Source organism: Erinaceus europaeus, chromosome 11 (assembly GCF_950295315.1).
Source record: "Erinaceus europaeus chromosome 11, mEriEur2.1, whole genome shotgun sequence".
In the NCBI taxonomy this organism is placed as follows: Eukaryota; Metazoa; Chordata; class Mammalia; order Eulipotyphla; family Erinaceidae; genus Erinaceus; species Erinaceus europaeus.
The window spans coordinates 107,717,975-107,739,815 of record NC_080172.1 but is presented as its reverse complement, the minus strand read 5'-3'; the positions used below and the strand labels follow the sequence as shown (position 1 = coordinate 107,739,815).

The following is a 21,841-nucleotide window of genomic DNA, read 5'->3' as shown; positions in this document are numbered from 1 at the left end:
TTACTTCAAAAGTAGTCTTTTCTCAGTTAATAAATTGAAATACATAGCTATATGTATTTCAAAACACATTATGGTAAAGAAGGGAACAGATTTAACAACTGATTCTTGACTTCTAGGTTATCAGATGTGAGGTGGGGAACAGAGTGGAGGCTGGGTTGGATTTGATGTAATAATAACTCAAACTACTTAATTTCTCTTAGGATCCTCTATTTTAGTCCTGTCAAGAACAAAACACTATCCAGGGGTCAACAGAATCAAAAAGACTATCACAGAATCTAGACATATAATGTAATGTTCCCATTCATCAGTACTAAATTATCAAAAAGATGATATACCCTTTATCTTTAGGTAACTTGAAAGATTTTTTAAATTTTCATTTACTTATTTTGTGTAGAGACACAAAGAAACTGCTCATAAAGTTTACCCCCTCAAACTTTATGAGTTTATGAGTTATGGGTGGGGACGAGGGCTTGAACCCATGTCCTTTTAGATTGTAAACTGTGTACTCTGCTAGATGTGCCACCATCTGGCCCCTTTAGATAACTTTTGAGAGAACCAATCATTATATCCCCCAATTCTTTTTCTGCTCCTAACTTTCTTCCACCACTTCTCCACTAGGAGATTAGTTGGAATTGATTCTTTTGTAACCTATTAAGATATATATCCTTCTTCCCTAGGTGAACTCTCAGGATAAACATGTGTATTTTATATCCCATCCCACTGGCTTGTGGTACCTACTTCCAGCCCATGCCCAAATTTCCTCCTGAAATTCTAGGACCAGGTTTCATTCTTTCTCCTATATTCCCAATTTGAGGCCTCCATAACTTTGATTTACTGTTTAACTTGGCTCTGCCTGAACTCTGGTTAGGATAGGCTGCTCATCTTCTCCCAATCAGGAAGCTCCACTCTATTAAGTGACCCTTTCTGGGACTCTTTTTTATGTTCTGGTATCTACTACTCTTAATGCTTTTTAAGAAGCCCTGTGTTATTGATGAAATCGTTTCACTCATTTTTGTCTTATTTTTCATTTTATTTTTTCATTCTCTGTCCTTTCCCCTTTGTTGAAGGCAATATTCCTGATCTTTAGAATAATTTGTTCAGCCTCAAATGTGTTATCCTTCAGGAGGACTCATCACATTATCACATTAAATATGATCATTCTAGTTCATTCATCTAATTATTAATTGAATGCCTCCATGAGATAAATCCTGTTCTAGGCAAAAAGGCTACAAAGATGAATAGGACACTGTTAAAGCCTAGAGGACATAGTTCTTGGAAAACATGATTCCAAATCCTAGGAGAGCTCTCACTCTGAGAAAAAAAAAAGTATAACTTTTTTATAGTAGATGTTTGCACAGGTCACTGTAAAAGACAAGTTTAAGAGTCCTTACTGCTTCCTGGGAAGACTGGACCACGCCTCAGAGGAAAAGACACCACCAGCAAACCTTGTTGCATGAATATGAGTATACCAAAGAGTAGAAGAGAAAGAAAAAATTTTCTCCTCAACTAGCCTTTAATGGATATAGGTATCTATTCTGAGAATCCAGCATAATGTCCACCATTCATTAAGTAAGGGTAGAAGGAAAGAATAGCTGAATCTAACGAATCTAACCATTTTTTGTTTTTCTTAGTATATTTATTTATCTATTTTTTTGTTGTAGTTATTATTGTTGTTATTGATGTCATCGTTGGATAGGACAGAGAGAAATGAAGAGAGGAGGGGAAGACAGAGAGTGAAAGAGAAAGACGCCTGTAGACCTGCTTTACCGCCTGTAAAGCGACTCCTGGGGTGGGGGGGTGGGGTAGGGAGGCTCGAACCGGGATCCTCACTCTGTTCCTTGCTCTTTGAGTCAAGGGGCTTAACTTGCTGCGCTACGGAGTCTCCCAACATATCTTATCTCCCACCATATCTTACTTACTTATTTACTAGTGACCAAGAGAAATTGAAATGGAAGGGGGACGTAGAGAAGGAGAGAGAAAGAGACACCTGTAGCTCTGCTTCACCTGTCTTGAAGCTTTTCTCTGCAGGAGGGGACTCCAGGCTTGAACTTGGTCCTTGCACGCACAGTGTAACATGTTCACTCAACCATATGTGCCACTGCCTGGGTCCCTAACCATGTGTTCTCTACAGTGACTTTTTGCTTGTTTTATTTTTTAAAATTAATTAAAAAATATTTATTTATTTATTTATTCCCTTTTGTTGCCCTTGTTGTTTTTTTATTGTTGTAGTTATTATTGTTGTTATTTGATGTCGTTGTTATTGGTTAGGGCAGAGAGAAATGGAGAGAGGAGGGGAAGACAGAGGGGGAAGAAAGACAGACACCTGCAGACCTGCTTCACCGCTTGCAAAGTGACCTCCTGCAGGTGGGGAGCTGGGGCTCGAACTGGGATCCTTACTCCGGTACCTGTGCTTTGTGCCATGTGCGCTTAACCCACGGCTCTACCGCCCCAATCCCCTACAGTGACTTTTTTAGTGTGTGTGTCTATCTTTAAATTTAAAGATGTCATTTATACAAGTGTTAACAAAAAAAAAAAAACATGTTAACAATAGCTTGGTACAAAAAGGTCATGTAAGACAGCATTTTAAAATAATAATTAAAAGATAAACTAATCAACTTGCCCTAAAAAATAATTTTCTTGAATGATTTTCTTCCTTGACTTGGATCAGCTCAGTAGCCACCAATTCACCCTTTCCTCTTGTCTTGCATGTCTTTCCATTAGATAAATGGGACAGGGTTTAAAACTTTTTAATATTTAAAAATTTTTAATCTGACATTGTGATGTTAAAAAAAGAAAGCTTTACTAAGAGGCCTAAGAGCCTCAATAATTTTCCCACTGTTTTTAGGAAAAAAGCCGAGCTACCAGGCCAAATCTTTTTGACTCTCTTTTTACTATTGTTCCTTCATTGTAGTAGGACTCAGGCTCAAGCCCCTGAACTCGAACTCACTGCTCCTCTTGTCCTCTTGACACACAAAATATGGCATGCAGGGTGTCGGGCTATAGCGCAGAGGGTTAAGCGCAGGTGGCGCAAAGCACAAGGACTGGCATAAGGATCCCGGTTCGAACCCCGGCTCCCCACCTGCAGGGGAGTCGCTTCACAGGCGGTGAAGCAGGTCTGCAGGTGTCTATCTTTCTCTCCTCCTCTCTGTCTTCCCCTCCTCTCTCCATTTCTCTCTGTCCTATCCAACAACGACAACAACAATAATAACTACAACAATAAAACAACAAGGGCAACAAAAGGGAATAATAAATAAATAAAATAAATATATTAAAAAATATGGCATGCAATTAACAACAGCTCAGGAATAGGTCAAGTTTAGAATGCTTATAGACATCCAATACATCCAGTTGAGACAGGCCCGCATACTTACTGACATGCTTCCGGATCTGTCGAGAACGAAACACACAACTCGTTCACTGATCCTCAGCAGTGAGAAGACAGGATGAGGAGGTGATGATGCCATAGGTATTGTATTTTCAAAATCCTCAGAAGTGCTGATCACCTCCCATATGCTTTTGCGACTACACTTTTCATTTTGTATACTTGGAGCTTCTTTGTTATGGTTCTTTTTATTACAGAACTCAGTGACCTAAAAGGTTAATAAAATTTTTTAAATTATATTTATTTATTTTCCCTTTTGTTGCCCTTGTTGTTTTTTATTGTTGTTGTAGTTATCATTGTTGTTATTGATGTCATCATTGTTGGATAGGAAAGAGAGAAATGGAGAGAGGAGGGGGAAGACAGAAAGGGGGAGAGAAAGACAGACACCTGCAGACCTGCTTCACTGCCTGTGAAGCGACTCCCCTGCAGGTGGGGACCCAAGGGCTTGAACTGGGATCCTTACACCAGCCCTTGTGCTTTGCGCCACGTGCGTTTAAACAGTTAAACAGCTGCGCTACCACCCAATTCCCAATAAAAATTTTAAGTGATATACAATGCATCTAAAAATTCAAGTATAAATCTGAAAAATTAAAACTATGTTTTTTATTTCTTTATTATATTTATTGGATATAAACAGTTAGAAATCCAGAGGGTAGGGGGAGATAGAGAGGGAAAGAGACAGACATCTGCAACACAGTTTCAACAAAGTTTTCCTCCTGTAGTTGAGGAACAGAGCCTCGAACCTGGGTCCTTGAGCATTGTAACATATGTTCTCACCCAGGTGCACCACCACCAAAGGCCCCAAAGCACGCTCTTTATAAATATACTCTGTTTAATCAAATGTTATTCATCGAATCACAGAATGATAGGTGCTTTAATAACAGCAATGATAAGTAACACCAGACAATCATTTGCTACCTGCCAATCAGTGTTCAGGTAACTTTATTTTAATAAACCTAATCCCTCAGGTTACTTCCCCTAGTATCTTATAACTATGATAACATGTCCACTTTTTTTCTTTATTGTATTATGGCATATTGGTGGGGCTTGGTGCTGGCAGTACGAATCCACAGCTCCGATTGGCCACTCTTTCCTTTTCTTTTCTTTCTAATTTTTATTAGACAGGACACAGAGAAATTTAGAGAGAATAAGGAGAGAGAGAGAGAGAAAGAGAGAGAGAGAGAGAGAAGGATAAACACCTGCAAAGCTGCTTCACCACACATGAAGCAGACCCCCTACAGGTGGACATCGGGGGCTCAAACCTGGGTCCTTGTGCTTGGTAACATGTGCACTTAACCAGGTGTGCCACTGCTCAGCCCCCACATGTCCTTTGATTTTAAATTTATAATCTGAAGGAATTATTGGCGTACTTACAGAGTCAATAGCTTGCATATACATAATAGATGCCTTTTCAGTTTGATCTTTATCAGGGAAGAACTGACAATCCTTTTCATACAGTTTTGTTGTAGAATTGATTCTGCATTGTCTGGTCACGCAGCTGTTTCCTTGACATGTATAAACTCTGTTTTGACCAGTAATGCCTGTGGAGCACCTGGAAATATTTGACAGTCTTTGAGACAATCTGAATAACCACTAACATTTTTTTAAATCTTATGTTGTATTCACAATGATCCTTTTGTCTAAGTTTTATTTTTTATGTTTGTATCACTAGTATCCTAACTTGACAGCAAAGTTTAAGTGTTGCTTCCCTTCCATCCTCCCTCCCTTCCTTCCTTCCTTCCTTCCTTCCTTCCTTCCTTCCTTCCTTCCTCCCTTCCTTCCTTCTTTCCTTCCTTCTTTTCTCCCTTCTTTCCTTCCTTCCTTCCTTCCTTCCTTCCTTCCTTCCTTCCTTCCTTCCTTCCTTCCTCTTGTCTTTTTTTCCTTCTTTCTTATGATAGAGGCAGAGAGAGAGAGAATACCGCAACACTGATGCTTCCTTCAGTGCAGTAGGGGCTGGGGTTGAACTTGGATCATGCACATTACAAAGCAGTGCACTATACACTTGAGCTATTTCACCTGCCCAGTTTAAATGTTTCTATGAGAGAACTTGTCTGTTTTCTAAGAATCATACAGGAAAAATTTAAGTAGTATCACTTTTGATACAATGAGTGAGTTATTTTTCTGGGATTAAAGGTGCTGTTGATCTGTTTATAGTCACAATGCACAGCTCCCTCTTCTAATATCTCTTATGGTAGCCCTGTGGTGATAAATGTACCAGAGATATCTGGAATGACTTGTGAAACCATTGACCTTTCCTATCACCTTAGCTTAAAGTTCATTATAGATGTCCTTTCAAAGAAAGTTTTCACAATATTTCACTTCGGACTATGCCCAGAGACACCAAGCTTAGAATGTCAACCCTTCAGCTCCAGCACTCTGGTGAGACCTATCCTAGCTCATTGGATTCCTCAATCCCATATCAGTTGTGGTCTTTCTAACAAATCCACAGAACCTAGATATAGATCAGGGTCCATGAGACAGAACACATGTGCACATATACCCATAAGCTAGGGGGAAAATATACACCTTAAAACAAAAATGTACAATAGTTTGCAGTGACCCAAAACAGCAAACAAGTGGAAAGACCTAAAAAAAAAAAAAAGACACCGTAAAATGAAACTTACATACTTTTCCATATTTGGAAGCTACTCTTTGCCGTGATCCAGCTTTCTAGTCCTATTTCCAACTCTGACCCCATCTCCCTAAATCATATCTTTGTTCCACTTGCAAGTTAGCTGTTGTGTTCAGGCGAAAATTAATAGTCATGGACCCCTTGGAACATTCCTAAGATAGACCTACTACCTTTTTAAAAAATAGAGACCCCCAAAATTCATTTGCTATATTCTTGCCTTTAGGTTCCTGACTATTAAACAATTTGTTCTGCTTTATATCTTAATGCTTTTCAGCCACCAAGTTGCAGATGCTACCATGATGCCAACCTGACTTCCCTGGACCCCTACCTCTTCAAAGCCCCGGCCCACTAGGGAAAGATAGGGACAGGCTGGGAGTATGGATTGACCTGCCAATGTCCATGTTCAATGAAGAAGGAATTACATAAGCCAAACTTCCTACCTCCTACCTTTTGCATGCCACAATGACCCTGGTCCATACTCCCAGAGGGATAAAGAATAGGAAAGCTTCTAAAGGAGGGAATGGGATACAGAACTCTGGTGGTGGCAATTGTGTGGAATTGTACCCCTCTTATCCTATGGTCTTGTCCATATATTTTTTATTTTATAAATAAATTAATAACAATTTAAGAAGTAGGAATGTAGCCCAACTACACATATTTTGACAATTCAATTAGCATTTTTATAAAAGTAAAATGTGGCTTGACAGTACGTCTGAGGCACTGCCTAGGACAGTAAAATAAAGAACGATAGGGGTAATTTGAATACATGTTTTATGCATGGAATTACCCACAAGTGACTTTGATTGTGGATGTGACCAAACCAATATTTCCTATGTGCTTTTAGTTCAAATTCAAGAAAACTTTGATTTCATTCAGCCATTGAAGGAGTTTACTTAAAATATGTGTGTGCATTTCTATTGCCCTCATACTTAACAAACACAATGATATTATCTAATGCCTAGCTGTTTATTTTTACTTTATTTTACTTTCTTACCAAAGCACCTTTCATACCAGGCTATGGTGGTACTTAGGGATTAATACTGGGACCTCACAGCCTCAGGCATGAAGGTTGCTTGTAAACTCATTATTCTATTCCCCCATCCTTCCCCTAAAGTATAGTGATATATATTAATGGTTTTTAAATTTTTCATCACCTTTATTTATTTATTTGGATAAAGACAGCCAGAAATTAAGAGGGAAGGGGTTATAGAGAGGAGAGAGACAGACACCTGCAGCGCTGCTTTTCCGCTCTCAAAGCTTTCTCCCTGAGAAAGAGGTGGGTACCAGGAGCTTGAACCTGGGTCCTGTGTACTCATCAGATGTGTCACCATCTGGCCCCTAGTGATATATATTAGTAGTCTAGATAACTTTTTTTGCAATAGATATGAAACATTTAGGAGGAATATATATAATTATCATAATATTCTTTAAGATACATGTGTTGAAAATGATACAGTGAAGTTAGTAAAGGTTTTAATTGACAATATACATCTTTAAGGCCAGGTGGTGATGCACCTGGTTAAGCGTACACACTACAGTGTGCATGGTCCTGGGTTCAAGCCCCTGGGCTCCTGGTTCCCACCTGCACAGGTAAAGCTTCCTGAGTAGTGAAGCAGGGCTGTAGGTGTCTCTCTGTCTCTTTCCCTTTCTATATCCCCTTCCTTGTCAGTTTCTCACTGTCTCAATCTAATAAATAAGTAAATAACAAAAAAAGAAAATATGCATCTTTTATTTTTATATACTTGATAAGTCTCCAGCTTCATCAAAGCATCTGATTGAATACATTTGTGGAAACCAATTTTAGATAGTTTCTTCCAACTATATGCCCTCTTAATTTGAGTGAAAATTATTGTGTATATTATTAGCTGTGCTGTTAGATTGGGTTAAATAAAAAATAATTCCATTGTGCTTTTTAGAGCTCCTGATTTCTTAGTCTATAGTAACCACTGATTTTGAGCCATTTTTAACTATTCTTATGTAGTTTAACTAAGTTTGTTCTGCAGGTATATGATAGAATCCTTTTTTACATAGAGCACAACTGCAGTGCAAATGAGTTCTGTCAGTTATGGTGAAGACACAAAAGTATAGCAACTTGGCTAGTAAATATTTTTGAAATTATATATTAAGTGCACAACCACATTCTTTGAGATAAATTTTCTAAAAACACAGAAGAGTGCTGTTTTGTGATATAGAATCTGTATTTACTTTGGGATCAAAATGAATTCATATTTGAAAGGCATCAAAATGAAGATTCATATTTGAAAGGCATCAAAATAAGAAAAATAAGAAGTTAAAGATTGCAACAATTTAAGAAAATTAAAATGGTCATACCTTGTTGCTTCAATTTTTCGTGACTTAGCAGCATAGAAAGGTTGATCTTCACTGTACTCATCAAACACTCCCCAACGGAGGTGGGCCCACTCATGAACCAATAGTCTGCCTGTAGAGAAATATTGCAAATTCGTGACTACAAGCAAGTGACAAAAATTTGTCTCACAAATAATTAAATTTTTTAAAATAAAATATTCATACTTAGACTTTAAATACCTGTCAACAATCATATTTTTATTATGAAAATGCATGTTAAATTTTATTATACTATGTAATAAGTTATCATTTTATTCCATGTGTTAAGCCAATGAAATATTTGTTAAGTATTTGCTATGAGAAAAATAGACTAGACATTGGATTTTCATTCTTTGGGGGCAAACGTCTTACATATTACAACTCTGACTCTGTAAAATTCATTCCTGTCAGCAACACAGGCTGACTATATAACATAGATTTTGAGAACTGTCTTCTTAATATTTTCAAAAGTCTGTTTATTTTTAGACCTTTTACATAATGTTGTTTTTTTCCCTCCCACAAACATGAATTATATCATGACAGAAATGCCTGTCAAAGTGGAGAGCAAAGTAGTTAAATTATCAGATAGCACTGAGGAGGGAATATGTGGAAAGAATGAATTAAAGAAGAAACAATGGGGACTGGGTGGTGGCGCACCTGGTTGAGCGCACATATTACAATGTGCAAAGACCCAGGTTCAAGCCCTTAGTCCCCACCTGCAGAGGGAAAGCTTTGTAAGTGGTGAAGCAGTGCTGCAGGTGTCTCTCTGCCTCTCATCCTTTCTATCTCTCCGTTTTCTTGATTTCTGGCTATCTCTATCCAATAAATAAATAAATAAATATAATAAAGAAATTAAAAAAGAAGAAGAGACAATGATTTAAAACTGGAGAGAATCTTCTAGACAGATGAAGTGGAGATAAGTAGGTGTATATGGATTTAAAATTAAATAGGAAGGAAATTGGAATTTTATCAGTCATTTTAATAAGACCACATGTTAAGTGAAGAGAATGAAAATAGTGGTTTGAGAAGAATGTTAGAAATGTTAGGACAGATCCAGGCAAGCATAATCAGGGGGTTGAAAGTGTGTGAGGGAGAGACACTCCAAGGTTTAAGAAGCCATGTTTCTCAGGAGGCATGGCTATGGAACAGGAACCCTTTCAGATTACTCTCGTGATTATCTAGAAATAAACAAAGAACAGCAACCAGTCACCTGAAAACTCAACAAAATACAACCAGGAACTCTTCAGAAAACTCACTAAGCCACAGGTGAATACAGACACATGTTGTCCATGGGTGGAAAAGGGGTGGGGATGAAGTTCTACAAACTTAAAAAAAAAACTATACTTGTCCCCAACTGGTAGTGAAGTATCTGAACATATTGTATGGGGCAGAAGAATACCAAGGATACCCTCTCTCTGAACAAAATATCAGCCCAGATCAAGAATATTGTCCCTGTACTAGGTGTTGGGTCCTGCTGTCTCACACACACACACACACACACACACACACACACACACACACACACGGAGGGGGGGTTAGTGAGGGGACAGAGGAGTTATTTATACTTGCATTTGTATTTCTTGGTTTTGTTAAGGATATGCCAGGTTAAAAAAAAAGTGAGAGAGAGAGAGAATGACTGGAAGGGTGCATAGGAAGAGAGATGGTAATGAGAACAAATATTGACAGGCTAAAATATAGTGAAGATTGGAATAGGATGACGGAGTTTACAACTGGGGTAGGGAACAGGTATAAGCTGATGAGGACCAGGACCAGCTGAACATTTAATGGTGATATGAAACTTGAATGCTCATTGAGGGAGCAGTGTAGAGAAAGAGGTAATCTGTATTTAGGTGTGATGATTTAGGAAGGTGCTCTGCAATAGTTTTTACATGTAAGCTGAGCCCTTCTTTGACAATTTTGATTTTTATGAAAAAGATATATGTTTTAGTTAATTTGAATCAGTGCACTTAATGGGATGCATTGGATCGACCTTCTCGTGGTGCATCCCGTGAGTACCCATTCATTGGGGGAACTGACGATCCTTCCTAGCCGACTGAATCCACATGGATCCCAGTCACTTTCAAAGCCAGCAACAAGCAGCTCCTGACAGCTTTCAACCTGACGCTGTTGACTGGCTATGGAAGAAGGGCAAATGCTAGAAGAAGTGCGCTTAATGTTTATATAATGGTTGATGACAGGGTTTTTTTTGCATGTAACTATGGCCATGTATAGATAAGTTCATCTGGTTTATCTAAATATGTTGAATAGTAGTCTTAAATGTTATATGTCATGTGTGTAATCCCTCTCCCTTTCAGGCATCTTGACTCTCTTCAGTGTATTAAGTATTTGTCTTTCATAGAGGTAGCTTGTCCAACTACATAAAACTAGAAATTTGAGATACAAAAATGCTATCTTTATAGACATATTTGCTGTTTGTTGTCCTGTGTTCAAATTTCTGTAAATCTTACATTGAAAATTGTCATAAGGATTGTCTAATCTTCACAATAATCCTTAGAAGTAGGAACTCCTTTTATTTACCATTTTATAGGAAAGAAGCACAGAAACACTAGTTCGCTGGACCAAGATCACACATATATGGATAAGTAGCTGAGTTAGGACCTGAACCTAACTGGACTTTGGTTGTAAAACTTGTATACTGAACTAAACACAATTCTGCTTGCTAGAATCATTGGAAAATATGTGCTCTAAGCTAAATTCTTACCTGATGGTCCATATTCATTTTGTTTTTTTCTGAGTACAAAGTCAGGAGTCAAATGGATATATTCTCCTTTTTCTCCACAGCCTGTGAACTTCTTGGTGTATGGTTCATCTACACCTGGGACAGCAGGTGGTGCCACTAAAACATCTGCCTGAGAATTAAAAAAAAAATCTTTAAAACACCAGAAAGAGAAATGATAATATATGTTGGTATGCATGAGACCCCTTCTGTTTCATTTGGTTTAAATCCCCCCTGCTTAACACTATTCTATTTACATAACCACTTCATTCTATTTACATAACCACTGTTAACAAGTTCCACCCTCCCTCCAGGGCATTTGTGGTTCAGTGATAGGATTCTCACCTGCTCTGCCCCCTCTTTGTCACACTCTGATTTTCACCAGTCACTTTTCTCTCCACCTTCTCTATGTCACATCCTGTTTCTACCCTACTTCGCAAGTATATATATAAAGACAGCATTGTGAGTTTTACTGTACCTTGAGTTTAGCTTAGCTCGTCTTAGATTGTGTTGCGTCCTGCATGAATAAAGAGATACTGCCTACAGCTCAACCATGAGTCCCTGGTCGTCTGTTACCCGCCCGTGAAGCCAGCCCAGCGAAAACAACCTAACCCGTCGAAAACAACAAATATCTGTTTGAAAAGATGTGAAAATACTCAATATGCAATAAAATTGAGTAGCAATAGAAGATATCAAGGGCGTTTTTGACTCTTACATGTATGTAGCTTTCACGTTCTGGCCTTTTGTAAAGAGGATTTTTCTTCCAAGTCTCTGGAATTAATATAGATACACTTTTGAAAAAAAATCTTTTTTCTGTGGCTTCAAACAGGTAAGTGGAAGCAGCAGTCACCATTTCCTATCATTAAGGAAAAATATGTAAGAATGATTAGAAAAACACAAAGTTAAGCTTGGACTGAGTGGGGTGTACTTCACTAAAGCAAAAGGATTCTGGAGAGAGAAAGGGATGGGAGGTCTTGGTGTATGATGACAGCAAAGAACAGAAGTTGAGGGTGGTAGTGCTCTGTAGACATCTGCAGTAGGGACGCAAGAAACCAAATTCTTGTCAGCAATGATACTGTCAACCACTATCCCTTTGCCAGTAATATCAGAAAAAAAGAGTTTAATAAAGAAATCAGAAAAGGAAGAATGAAAAAATAAAAGTGGGATAGTTGAGCAGTGGTTAATTAAAAGCATGTGCTAATTTAGGAGTTGATATGAAAAACAACTGACTCATGAACATGGTCTCTGCCTTATAATTCCTACCCATCACCTGCCACTCCAAAATTACAGTTTAACCTTGTGCATGTAATAAGTTTTCCTTTACCCTTCACCACAAGGCAGTTATTTGGACTCCAGGCAGTGGTTCACCCAGTGGAACATATAGATGTAAGAAGTCCTGGATTAGAACCGAGACACCACATGGGGACACCGTGGCACTAGTGGAACTCCATTAATGGTGGGTTGGTGTTGTGTTAATCTGCCTTCTCTTTGTCTGACCCTCCCTCTCTCCCTGTGTAATGCTCAGAGAAATTGTGTATAATAAAAAGCACAGACTCAGCAACCTCTTGAACTTTAATTCTACTGCTGGCCTAAATATTTTCTGGATTATACATATTGATCAGTTCACATTTATATAATCTTCTGAAACCCAGTTTCCTCATGTCTTAAGTGAATCATTACAAGATCCTCACATGCCATGCATCAGACATGAGACTAATAACCAAAATATATTACAAAGTTCACCAAACTTAACAACACAAAAGCAAATGACCCCCATCCAAAAATGGGCAGAGGATAAATATGTACTCTCTATCATGAAGGTTGCTGTAGAGATGAAATAAATTGTTAGGCACTTTTCAAAAATAATCATAATATAAATTTATATATTTACCGTTACAAATCTTCTAAAGGGATAGCTTTATCTAGTGAAAACTGAGGAGAGCAGTCTGTAGGAATAGACCACAATAGAGTCTTTCATTACACTACCACTTATTTTTTTCTTCCAGGGTTATCGCTGAGGCTTGGTGTCAGCATTACTAATCCACTGCTTCTGGCTGGCCATGTTTTCCTTTTGACAGGACAGAGAGAAACTGAGAGGGAAGAGGGGATAAAGAGGGAGAGGCAAAGATAGGCGCTGGCAGACCTGCTTTCACCACTTGTGAAACTTCCAGCCTGCAGGTGGGGAACAGGGCTTGGTGGGGAACCAGGGGCTCAAACTTAGATACTTGTGCAGTCCTTGTACTTAGTACTATGTGCACATAACTGGGTGCAACAAGCAATAAGAAAAATAGTTCCTTCTTGTAAGTACCATGTAGTGGGAGAAATAGAAAAGTCTTAATAGTAATCTAGTCTATGAGAGCACACCAGTGAATAATTGAGGGATCCTGTGAGCCGAATGATAATGCCAATCTCTTGATCTTACTGGCAACTTCCCACTCTGCCATGTTACTCCAATGCAGACTCTTCTCCATGATGCATCCTGATCTAATAGCCCATAGTAGATTTATTCCATAGGTTTTCTGGGGCTCTTTGTATAGCAAGGTGGGTAATAATAGTTGTGACAGGTTTTCCAAGCAGATTTTATATAATAACCCTTTTAAATTAATTTTTCATATTTCATATAGTATCCTAGATGGGTTAAAATGTTAATTGATGTTTTCAAAAAGAAATGTTCTAAAACCAAAAAGACAAATAAGTAAATGAAAAAAAATTGAGATCTGAGGTCGAGAATTATGACTCAATTCAGCATAAATTTTATTATGATCAGATAGTATCCCAATGGTGAAGTGATGTTCTCAAATTTGGTTCACAGTTTTAAAAAAGAATATTATGAGCAGAGTTAGGTAGCATAATGGTTATTGAACCTGAAGTCTCAGGATCAATTCCCCACACTACCATGAGTCAAAGCTGAATAGTGCTCTAGTGAAAGAAAGAAAGAGAAAAAGAAATATAGAGAAAGAAAGAAAGAAAGAAAGAGAAAAAGAAATATAGAGAAGAAAGAAAGAAAGAAAAAAAGAAATATAGAGAAATAAAGAGAAAAAGAAATATAGAGAAAGAAAGAAAGAAAGAAAGAAAAAACAGAGAATAATTTTTTTTTGCCATGCATGCAGTGAGGATTCAAGACTGACCTACACTACGTAGAAGGAAGCTTCAGTGCCCTGTTGTCTTTTTCTCTTTCTTACTATTTTTACCTCATTCTGTGTCAAAAAAAAAGTACGGACTGGTGAAATCCCAATAATCACAGAAAAAATGAAATGTCTGTGTTATCTTTTACAGGCAGAAATTGAACCCATGTCTGTCCGCTTTCAAAATACATCTGTTGGGTCCCTCCTGACATTACTTAATTCTTTAAATACAGCTTTTATCTTCTGTACAAAGGAAGTGATAGTATTTAATAAGTTTGCCTGGTAACATAAGTATGTAATTTTGTAAAGGGCTAGAACAGTATCGGGATCCATTAAGCTTTTCATTGCAAACCTGGTTATTGTATTTACTGTGCAGAACACTAGTATTGGAAAAAACATTGAAAATCAGATTTCTTGGTTCAGTCCATGAACATTTCTTTCTTTTTTAAAAAAATACTTATTTATTATTTATTTCCTTTTGTTGCCCTTGTTTTATTGTTATAGCTATTATTGTTGTCGTCGTCGTTGTTGGGTAGTCTAGAGAGATGTGGAGAGAGGAGAGGAAGACAGAGAGGGGGAGAGAAAGATAGACACCTGCAGACCTGCTTCACTGCTTGTGAAGTGACTCCCCTGCAGGTGGGGAGCTGGGGCTCCAACCAGGATACTTACACCGGTCCTTGTGCTTTGTGCCACGTGTGCTTAACCCACTGTGCTATGGCCCGACTCCCTCCATGAACATTTCTATCCTTTATCTTCATGACTACTGAGCTCAATTATTCTCGTGGTTTAAAATCTCATCTATACATTTGTAGCTTTCAAGTTCTTTTCCCATCACCCAGACTTCCCCCTCATTAAGATTTTTATCTACATGTGGTTATCTCATAAGCATCTCAGACTCATATCTGATATTTTAACAACCAAATATTCTCTCCTTCTAGTAAATAGATAATTAAATCTGTTCAAATGTTTGGACAAAAAAAGTCATTGAAGTCTTTTTCACTCTTACCTTTTCTTCCTTCTCCACTTGATCCCACATACTAGATCTAAACCATCTGCTTTTAAAAATATTTATTTATTCTCTTTTGTTGCTTTTTGTTTTATTGTTGTAGTTATTGATGTTGTTGTTGGATAGGACAGAGAGAAATGGAGAGAGGAGGGGAAGACAGGGGGAGAGAAAGACAGACACCTGTAGACCTGCTTCACTGCCTGTGAAATGACTCCTCTGCAGGTGGGGAGCCAGGGACTCAAAACAGGATCCTTACGCTGGTCCTTGCGCTTTCAGTCACCTGCGCTTAACCTGCTGCGCTACCGCCTGACTCCTGGCTTTTTTTTTTTTTTTTTCTTTCTTGTCCCTGGTGTGTTTAGAACATGTTCAGAGTCACACTGCTTTAAGTAATCTCCACTAAAATATCCCTGCACCTAGTCGCCATCATGTCTCACTCATAATAGTTTGTTAATCAGTGTCTCTAACACCTCTATGTTGTAAAGCGAGTGACAAATGGACACACTACAGAGTTTCCCCAACTCCGCAGTCAAAGTGTTCCCAGAACACAGGTGTGAGTACATTTCCCTCAGCATTTAGATGAGATCGGGTGTGTTTGGGATAGTGTCTCCATAGAGCCTCCCCTATTTAAATCTCCCCACAGATTCCCTTGAGAATACAAGTTAAACTCATTTATCTGCTTTGTGTTCTCTGCTACCTCTTCAAATACAACTCTCCTCACCCTTCCTTTGACTTGTTCACAGCTGTCTTCCTGATTGAACCCATATGTTCTCACCTCCAAGCCTCTGTACCTTCTGCTCCCTCCCTCAGAACTGTAAAGAACTGTCTGCTCACTGATCTTATTTTTGCCCCTGATCATATTTCATGTCAATAGTGAGGTCTTCCCTCCCCACTGGACATGAAACCATGACCTACATTCTGCCCCTATTTTACTTCCACCATCACTGTCTATCTCCCTTTGTGGATTCATTTGAAGCAACAGAAAATTGCTAAGATTTGGCTTCCTATGCTTTTATGTATATACTCATTTATTTATGTCATCTATATTATCTTGAACAATGCAAGCTTCAGGGGGGCAGATTCTTTTTATGGACTTTTGCCTCCCCCTGATATTCCTACAGCATGTAATGAATAGTTTTCTTGAGGATGTATGAGTTCAACTGCTCATTTACAGAAGTAACTGAGGATTAGGGCAGTCCTGTTTCTTGATGTTTTTCTTAGGGTGAGACAAGATAAAATCCTATCCAGTCCCACTAATCCCTGATACTCATTCCATCCAGCATTATATTTACAACACCATGCTTTGTTTAAAGTTCCTGGAATTAAGAAATTTTCCTACTAGTTATCAACTATCAAGATTTTAAATCTTTCATAGTTTAAGTAACAAAATTCAATTTCTTTCTTACCTTTATTTCTTCAATTAGTTTTTCATTTTCTTCTACACTTGGGTTTATTGCAACAATAACACCTTCATAGCCATTGCTTTTCAGTTGTACCAAGGAAGATTTGGACCCTTGCAGCTGGTATAGGACAAGGAGGAAGATAACACTTCTCAATATCCCCATAGTCCCTCTCAAGTTGTTCCTGCCTCAAATCCAAAGGCTTTTTTTTTTGCCTTCTTTTGCTCCATATATATATACTCATAAGCATTGTCAATGTTGGCAAGTTATAGGACTCAGCTGTGCAAAGGTCAGTGTTACATATGAGGTAAAATATTTAACTTCTGTTTTGATAATTACTTTACTGTGTCATTTTACCGTAAAAGTTATCAGAAGCATTAATCATACATTTTTATAAAATACATTGTGTATTTTTACTTGTGCTATTTTCCTTATACTTTTAGTTTTAGGTAATTTTCTAACTGTAAATAGACACTGTATGTTTTATAGAATATAATATTAAATTAATAATATTTCATATTCTGAATAAAAGCAATAGTGCCTTCATTAAAACAAATTAATTATTATTTACATTATTTACTAATCTACTAATGGAAGACAGTTTAAGATTGTTGTTATCACTATTATTATTATTTTCCTCCTGGGTTATCACTGGTGCTCAGTACCAGCATTCTGAATCCATTGATCCTTATGGCCATTTTTTTTTTTTTTCATTTTCTACTTGATAGGACAGAGAAGTTGAGAGGGAAGGGGAGATAAAGAAAGGGAAAGACAGACACTAGAAGACCTGCTTCTCTGCTTGTGAAGTTCCTTCTGCTTGTGGGGAGTGGTGGGCTTGAACTGGGATCATTGCACAGGTCCTTGTCTTAGTACTATGAGTACTTAACCAGGTGTGCCACCATCCAGACTGGGTTAAGATTATTAAGTAAGGTGCTTATTCTTATACAAGGCTATCACATGTCTGCCAGTATGCTGGTTACAATTGAGCCAAAGTGAATAATAATCACAGTTAAAACTTACTTGATGCTTACCAGGGCAGAGATTCTATAAGTCAATCCTGACTATATATTTATAAGATAAGTAAGAATGCTGTCTTTATTTTAGGCCTGGGGAAACTGAGGCATACAGATATTTCATAACTTACCAGTTATGATCTGAAACTAACATTCTTACATGACCATCACGGGATTAATCTTTACACAAAGCATTATGTTATTTTATAAGGCAATTAATACAATTAGATTAAAAATGTAGGTGCTGTAATAATGAATCAAGAATGTCTGTTCCTAAAGCACAGAGAGTTGGGTTTCATAAGAAACACCCAAACTGAAAATTGGATGTATATATTCCAAATACTCCCAAGAGTGAGGCTTTATCATATGCACTCACACTCTGTCATTCTGTGTCACATCTTCTATCCTCTTCCTACTCCCTCAGAAATAACGTTACAGGATGATTGTTCCTACACAGACTTAATACCTGGTGCAAGATACAGGATGAAAGAACTACACTGGCAACTCTAAAAATACTGCTATTCCTTGAAGAGTGTAGGACCCTGGGTACTAACACGTACATGTTAGGTAGTCTTGCTCTGGTTCCTCCTGACTTGCCTTCTTCTCTTCCTTCAGTTTTCCAGGAAGTCAAGCAAGCTTACATCCCATAAGGCTGGTGCTTGGGAAACTTTTTCACTGACAGACAACTTGAACTAGGGAATGACCACAGTGTCTAAGCAGTTACTTTTCCTACAATTACTTCTCCTAAGATCTTCAAAATGTTAAAGAAAACGAAAGGTTTCAGACCCACTCTTGAGGCTCTCTAAGCTACTACTCCCTCAATAAAAGCAGTCAACATTTGGCTATAAAGTTGAAGGGAGTGTTTTCTTCTTTACTAGAGGACTTGGGAAAAGCTTCCCTTCAAGGACTGAATGCATACAATCAAATGTAAATAGTCATATATTTATAACTACCCTTCTCTGCTTGCTTATGGTCACACTAAAAGAAATGACATATTTTATACCTTGAAAATGTCCTGTTTAGAATTGGGGATTAGTGTTATGCCTTGACTTATTTTCTGTCTATCTTCTTAGTTGAATTTCTTACTCTCTTTGTAAGGAGTGGAATGGGGAAGGTCCTGTCTCAGAGTTACTACTGTCTGTAGGTAGGCTTCCTCTACAAACTCCAAATTGATTCATTCATCTTCCAGAGTCACTGTTGCCAGCAACCTATTCCTAGGTAGCCATTCTGGGCATAGGCTGACTGGTCACAAATCAGAAAGGACTACTTAAGTAGGTACAAACTGAATTCCACTCTGGGAAACATTCTTACTCTGGGTACTAAATATGGTTACATTTCTTTTATTTATTACTGAAAGGAGTTTTGAAAAGTTTTTGTTACTATTCAATAATTCAAACTTATGATTTCACAGATACAGCTATTATAAAAATGTCAAGTTTCCTTTCTTCCCTTCTTTCTCTCTCTTTCTTTATTTCTTCCTTTCTTTTAAAGTGAGTTAAAGATATAGTAGAATGGGCACATAGACTTGACAAAAATCTTGTGGTTATTTATGGACATATAAGACATGGAAAAACTAGTAGGAGGTAGTTCAGGTAGAGTTAGCTCACTCTTTTAAACTAGTGAATGAATTTAGTTTATAAGATTCATGTGTTTGATTCATGAAAGCCAGAGACCAAAGTATCACTCTGGCATATGCTGTACAAAGCTTGAACTCAGGGACTGCATGTCAATATAGACAGTCTATTTTGTTCCACTGCTGTATTTGACATTTATTGATACATAGTCGGTCATTTTAACTTTAATTTCCTCTTTAATTGTATAACATATTGAAAATATTTAAGACATTTAGTGCTGAGACTTTTTTGCATAAGTCCTTCCAGTGTCTTTAAATAGTATATAGCAATTTCATATTTGGCTATATTATTCTTATTTCATTTTTAATAAGATCTCTAGGCTCATGTAGGCAATATTATAAAATTGATATATAGAGATTTCTTTGTAAATATAACTGCTAAACAGCATTTTGTATAGAACTACATTATTTATTCAGCATCATATTGGAGTTTTTGCTAAGTTTGTTTTTCACATCATAACCAAAGTAGGAAAATAGATGGTGACATTTGATTATAATTCACTTGGGTAGGTAGCAGTTTCTATTATGCAGATAGTTTGGATGAGCCCTCAGGATGTAATGAGAATTTCTATTTATTAGGTTAATAATTTCCTATCCTGCTCTGTTTATGTCTCAGACATTTTATTGACTATGATGTGATTTTGGGGGTTCATACTTGGATGAGCAACACTTTACTGGCAGTTATCAAAGAAAACAGGATTGTTCTTTCCTGTGCTTATCAGTAAGAGAAGTTCCTTGTATTTGTCACAGGGAAAAAGCAATACTCCATTTAAAGAAAAGGGTATATTAATTTTATTATTTTTCTACTTAATATTACTTTCTAATTTTTTCATATTCAGGGTGAATTTAGATGAACAATATTAATTTCTTCAGGGAAACTCAGACTTTTAATTACTGTGGTGACAGAAAGATTTCTGTCATGAGATATTTAAATCATGGGTGAGTCACATTCTGAAACGATTTCTTTTTTGTTTATTTGTTTGTTTTTTACCAGAGCACTTTTCAGCTCTCCCTTATGGTGGTGTGGGGGATTGAACTGGGGACTTTAGAACCTCAGGCATGAGAATCTTTTTGCATAAACAATATGCTATCTACCCCTGCTCAAAGTAACCATCCCTTATGAGAACAGGCTTTGGATTAATTTTATGATGTAGGTTTGTGTTCTACTATTTCCCAGAAGTAATTTCATGTAGAACCATTTATAAGTAAAAAAATCTTTTTGACTGCAAAACCAAATTACCTCCCTTATATAATTTTCTGAAGGTAACACTGAATTTCTGTCATTACTAGTTATTCACTGTTAGTACAGAACCTAGCATATAAATAAACTGTGACTTATCATTTGAAATTATTTCTTCCTTCTCTTTAAGATATTCCTATGGTCTATACTCCCAGTCTGCCTCTCTCTTTCCCTAGTAGGGTGGGTCTCTGGGGAAGCGGAGCTCCAGGACACATTGGTGGGGTCTTCAGTCTAGGGAAGCCTGGCCGGCATCCTGATGGCATCTGGAACCTGGTGATTGAAAAGAGAGTGAACATACAAAGCCAAACAAATTGTTGAGCAATCATGGACCCAAAGCTTGGAATAGTGGAAAGGAAGTGTTAGGGGGGGTACTCATTGCAAACTCTAGTGTACTTCTGCTTTCAGGCATATATTTTGCAGTAGTTTATGGATACGTGTGAACATATGCTCTCTCTCACAGAAACTGGTGTATATCTATCTAGGTTTTGGGACTTTGTTAGAAAGTGAACTACCTGAGATGAAATTAGAGTATACTATGAAAGGAAAGGTCTCACCCGAGTAATGAAGTTGAAGGGTTGTTATTCCACACGTGAAGTCTCTGGACACAGTCTGAAGTGAAGCATGTTGAGGTGGCAATCGTTGTGTTGGTTAGGTTGTGATCGGCAGATGCAATATTATTTGATATGGATTGGGAGAGGCATACGGGAAAGTGGGCCCTATACAATGGTTCTAGGACTGGGGCAAGTAGAGGCTCTATAGTGGAGATGTGAGGTTCCTGCTGTCTTAGGGTTCAAAAAGACAATCGATAGTTAGTGTTATCATCACATTAATTGGTAATTGGGTTAACTTTGAAAAGTCCTTTTGTTAGGGTTTGCTGTACAGTACCCAGTATCTTGTATATAGCTGTGCTATTGGTTGCTTCTGATCTACTTGGTCTAGGCTTTTGAGAGAGTCTGCATATCAATTACATAGCCTATATGTTGAAAAGATTCAGTTTGTGTTTTGAAAAACTTCAAGACATACTGGACTGACCAGTCAATGCCCATGTTCAGCGGGGAAGCAATTACAGAAGCCAGACCTTCTACCTTCTGAAACCCACAATGACCATGCTCCCAGAGGGATAGAGAATGGGAAAGCTATCAGGGGAGGGGGTGGGAAATGGAGATTGGGTGGTGGGAATTGTGTGGAATTGTACCCCTCCTATCCTATGGTTTTGTTAATTAATCCTTTCTTAAATTAAATAAATAAATAAATAAAAAGAAGTATACCACAAATCCAGACATAAAAAAAAGATATTCCTATGGACTGCATGTATTCTGTTCAAACCCCC

At 37.6% G+C, this 21,841-nt stretch overlaps 1 protein-coding gene across 1 annotated transcript in view; it reads right to left on the bottom strand.

The window, feature by feature from the left end:
- Nucleotides 1-16,790, bottom strand: part of CLCA4 (chloride channel accessory 4) — a 33,227-nt gene extending 16,437 nt beyond the window's left edge. Inside the window, exons 1-6 of the mRNA XM_007529972.2 lie at nt 16,632-16,790; nt 11,813-11,953; nt 11,083-11,230; nt 8,346-8,454; nt 4,757-4,934; nt 3,372-3,590 (exon numbers count right to left, since the gene is read on the bottom strand). Coding sequence (XP_007530034.1) covers nt 3,372-3,590; nt 4,757-4,934; nt 8,346-8,454; nt 11,083-11,230; nt 11,813-11,953; nt 16,632-16,790 — 954 coding nt within the window. The remainder of the gene's footprint in view (nt 1-3,371; nt 3,591-4,756; nt 4,935-8,345; nt 8,455-11,082; nt 11,231-11,812; nt 11,954-16,631) is intronic.
- Nucleotides 16,791-21,841: the final 5,051 nt, after the last annotated feature.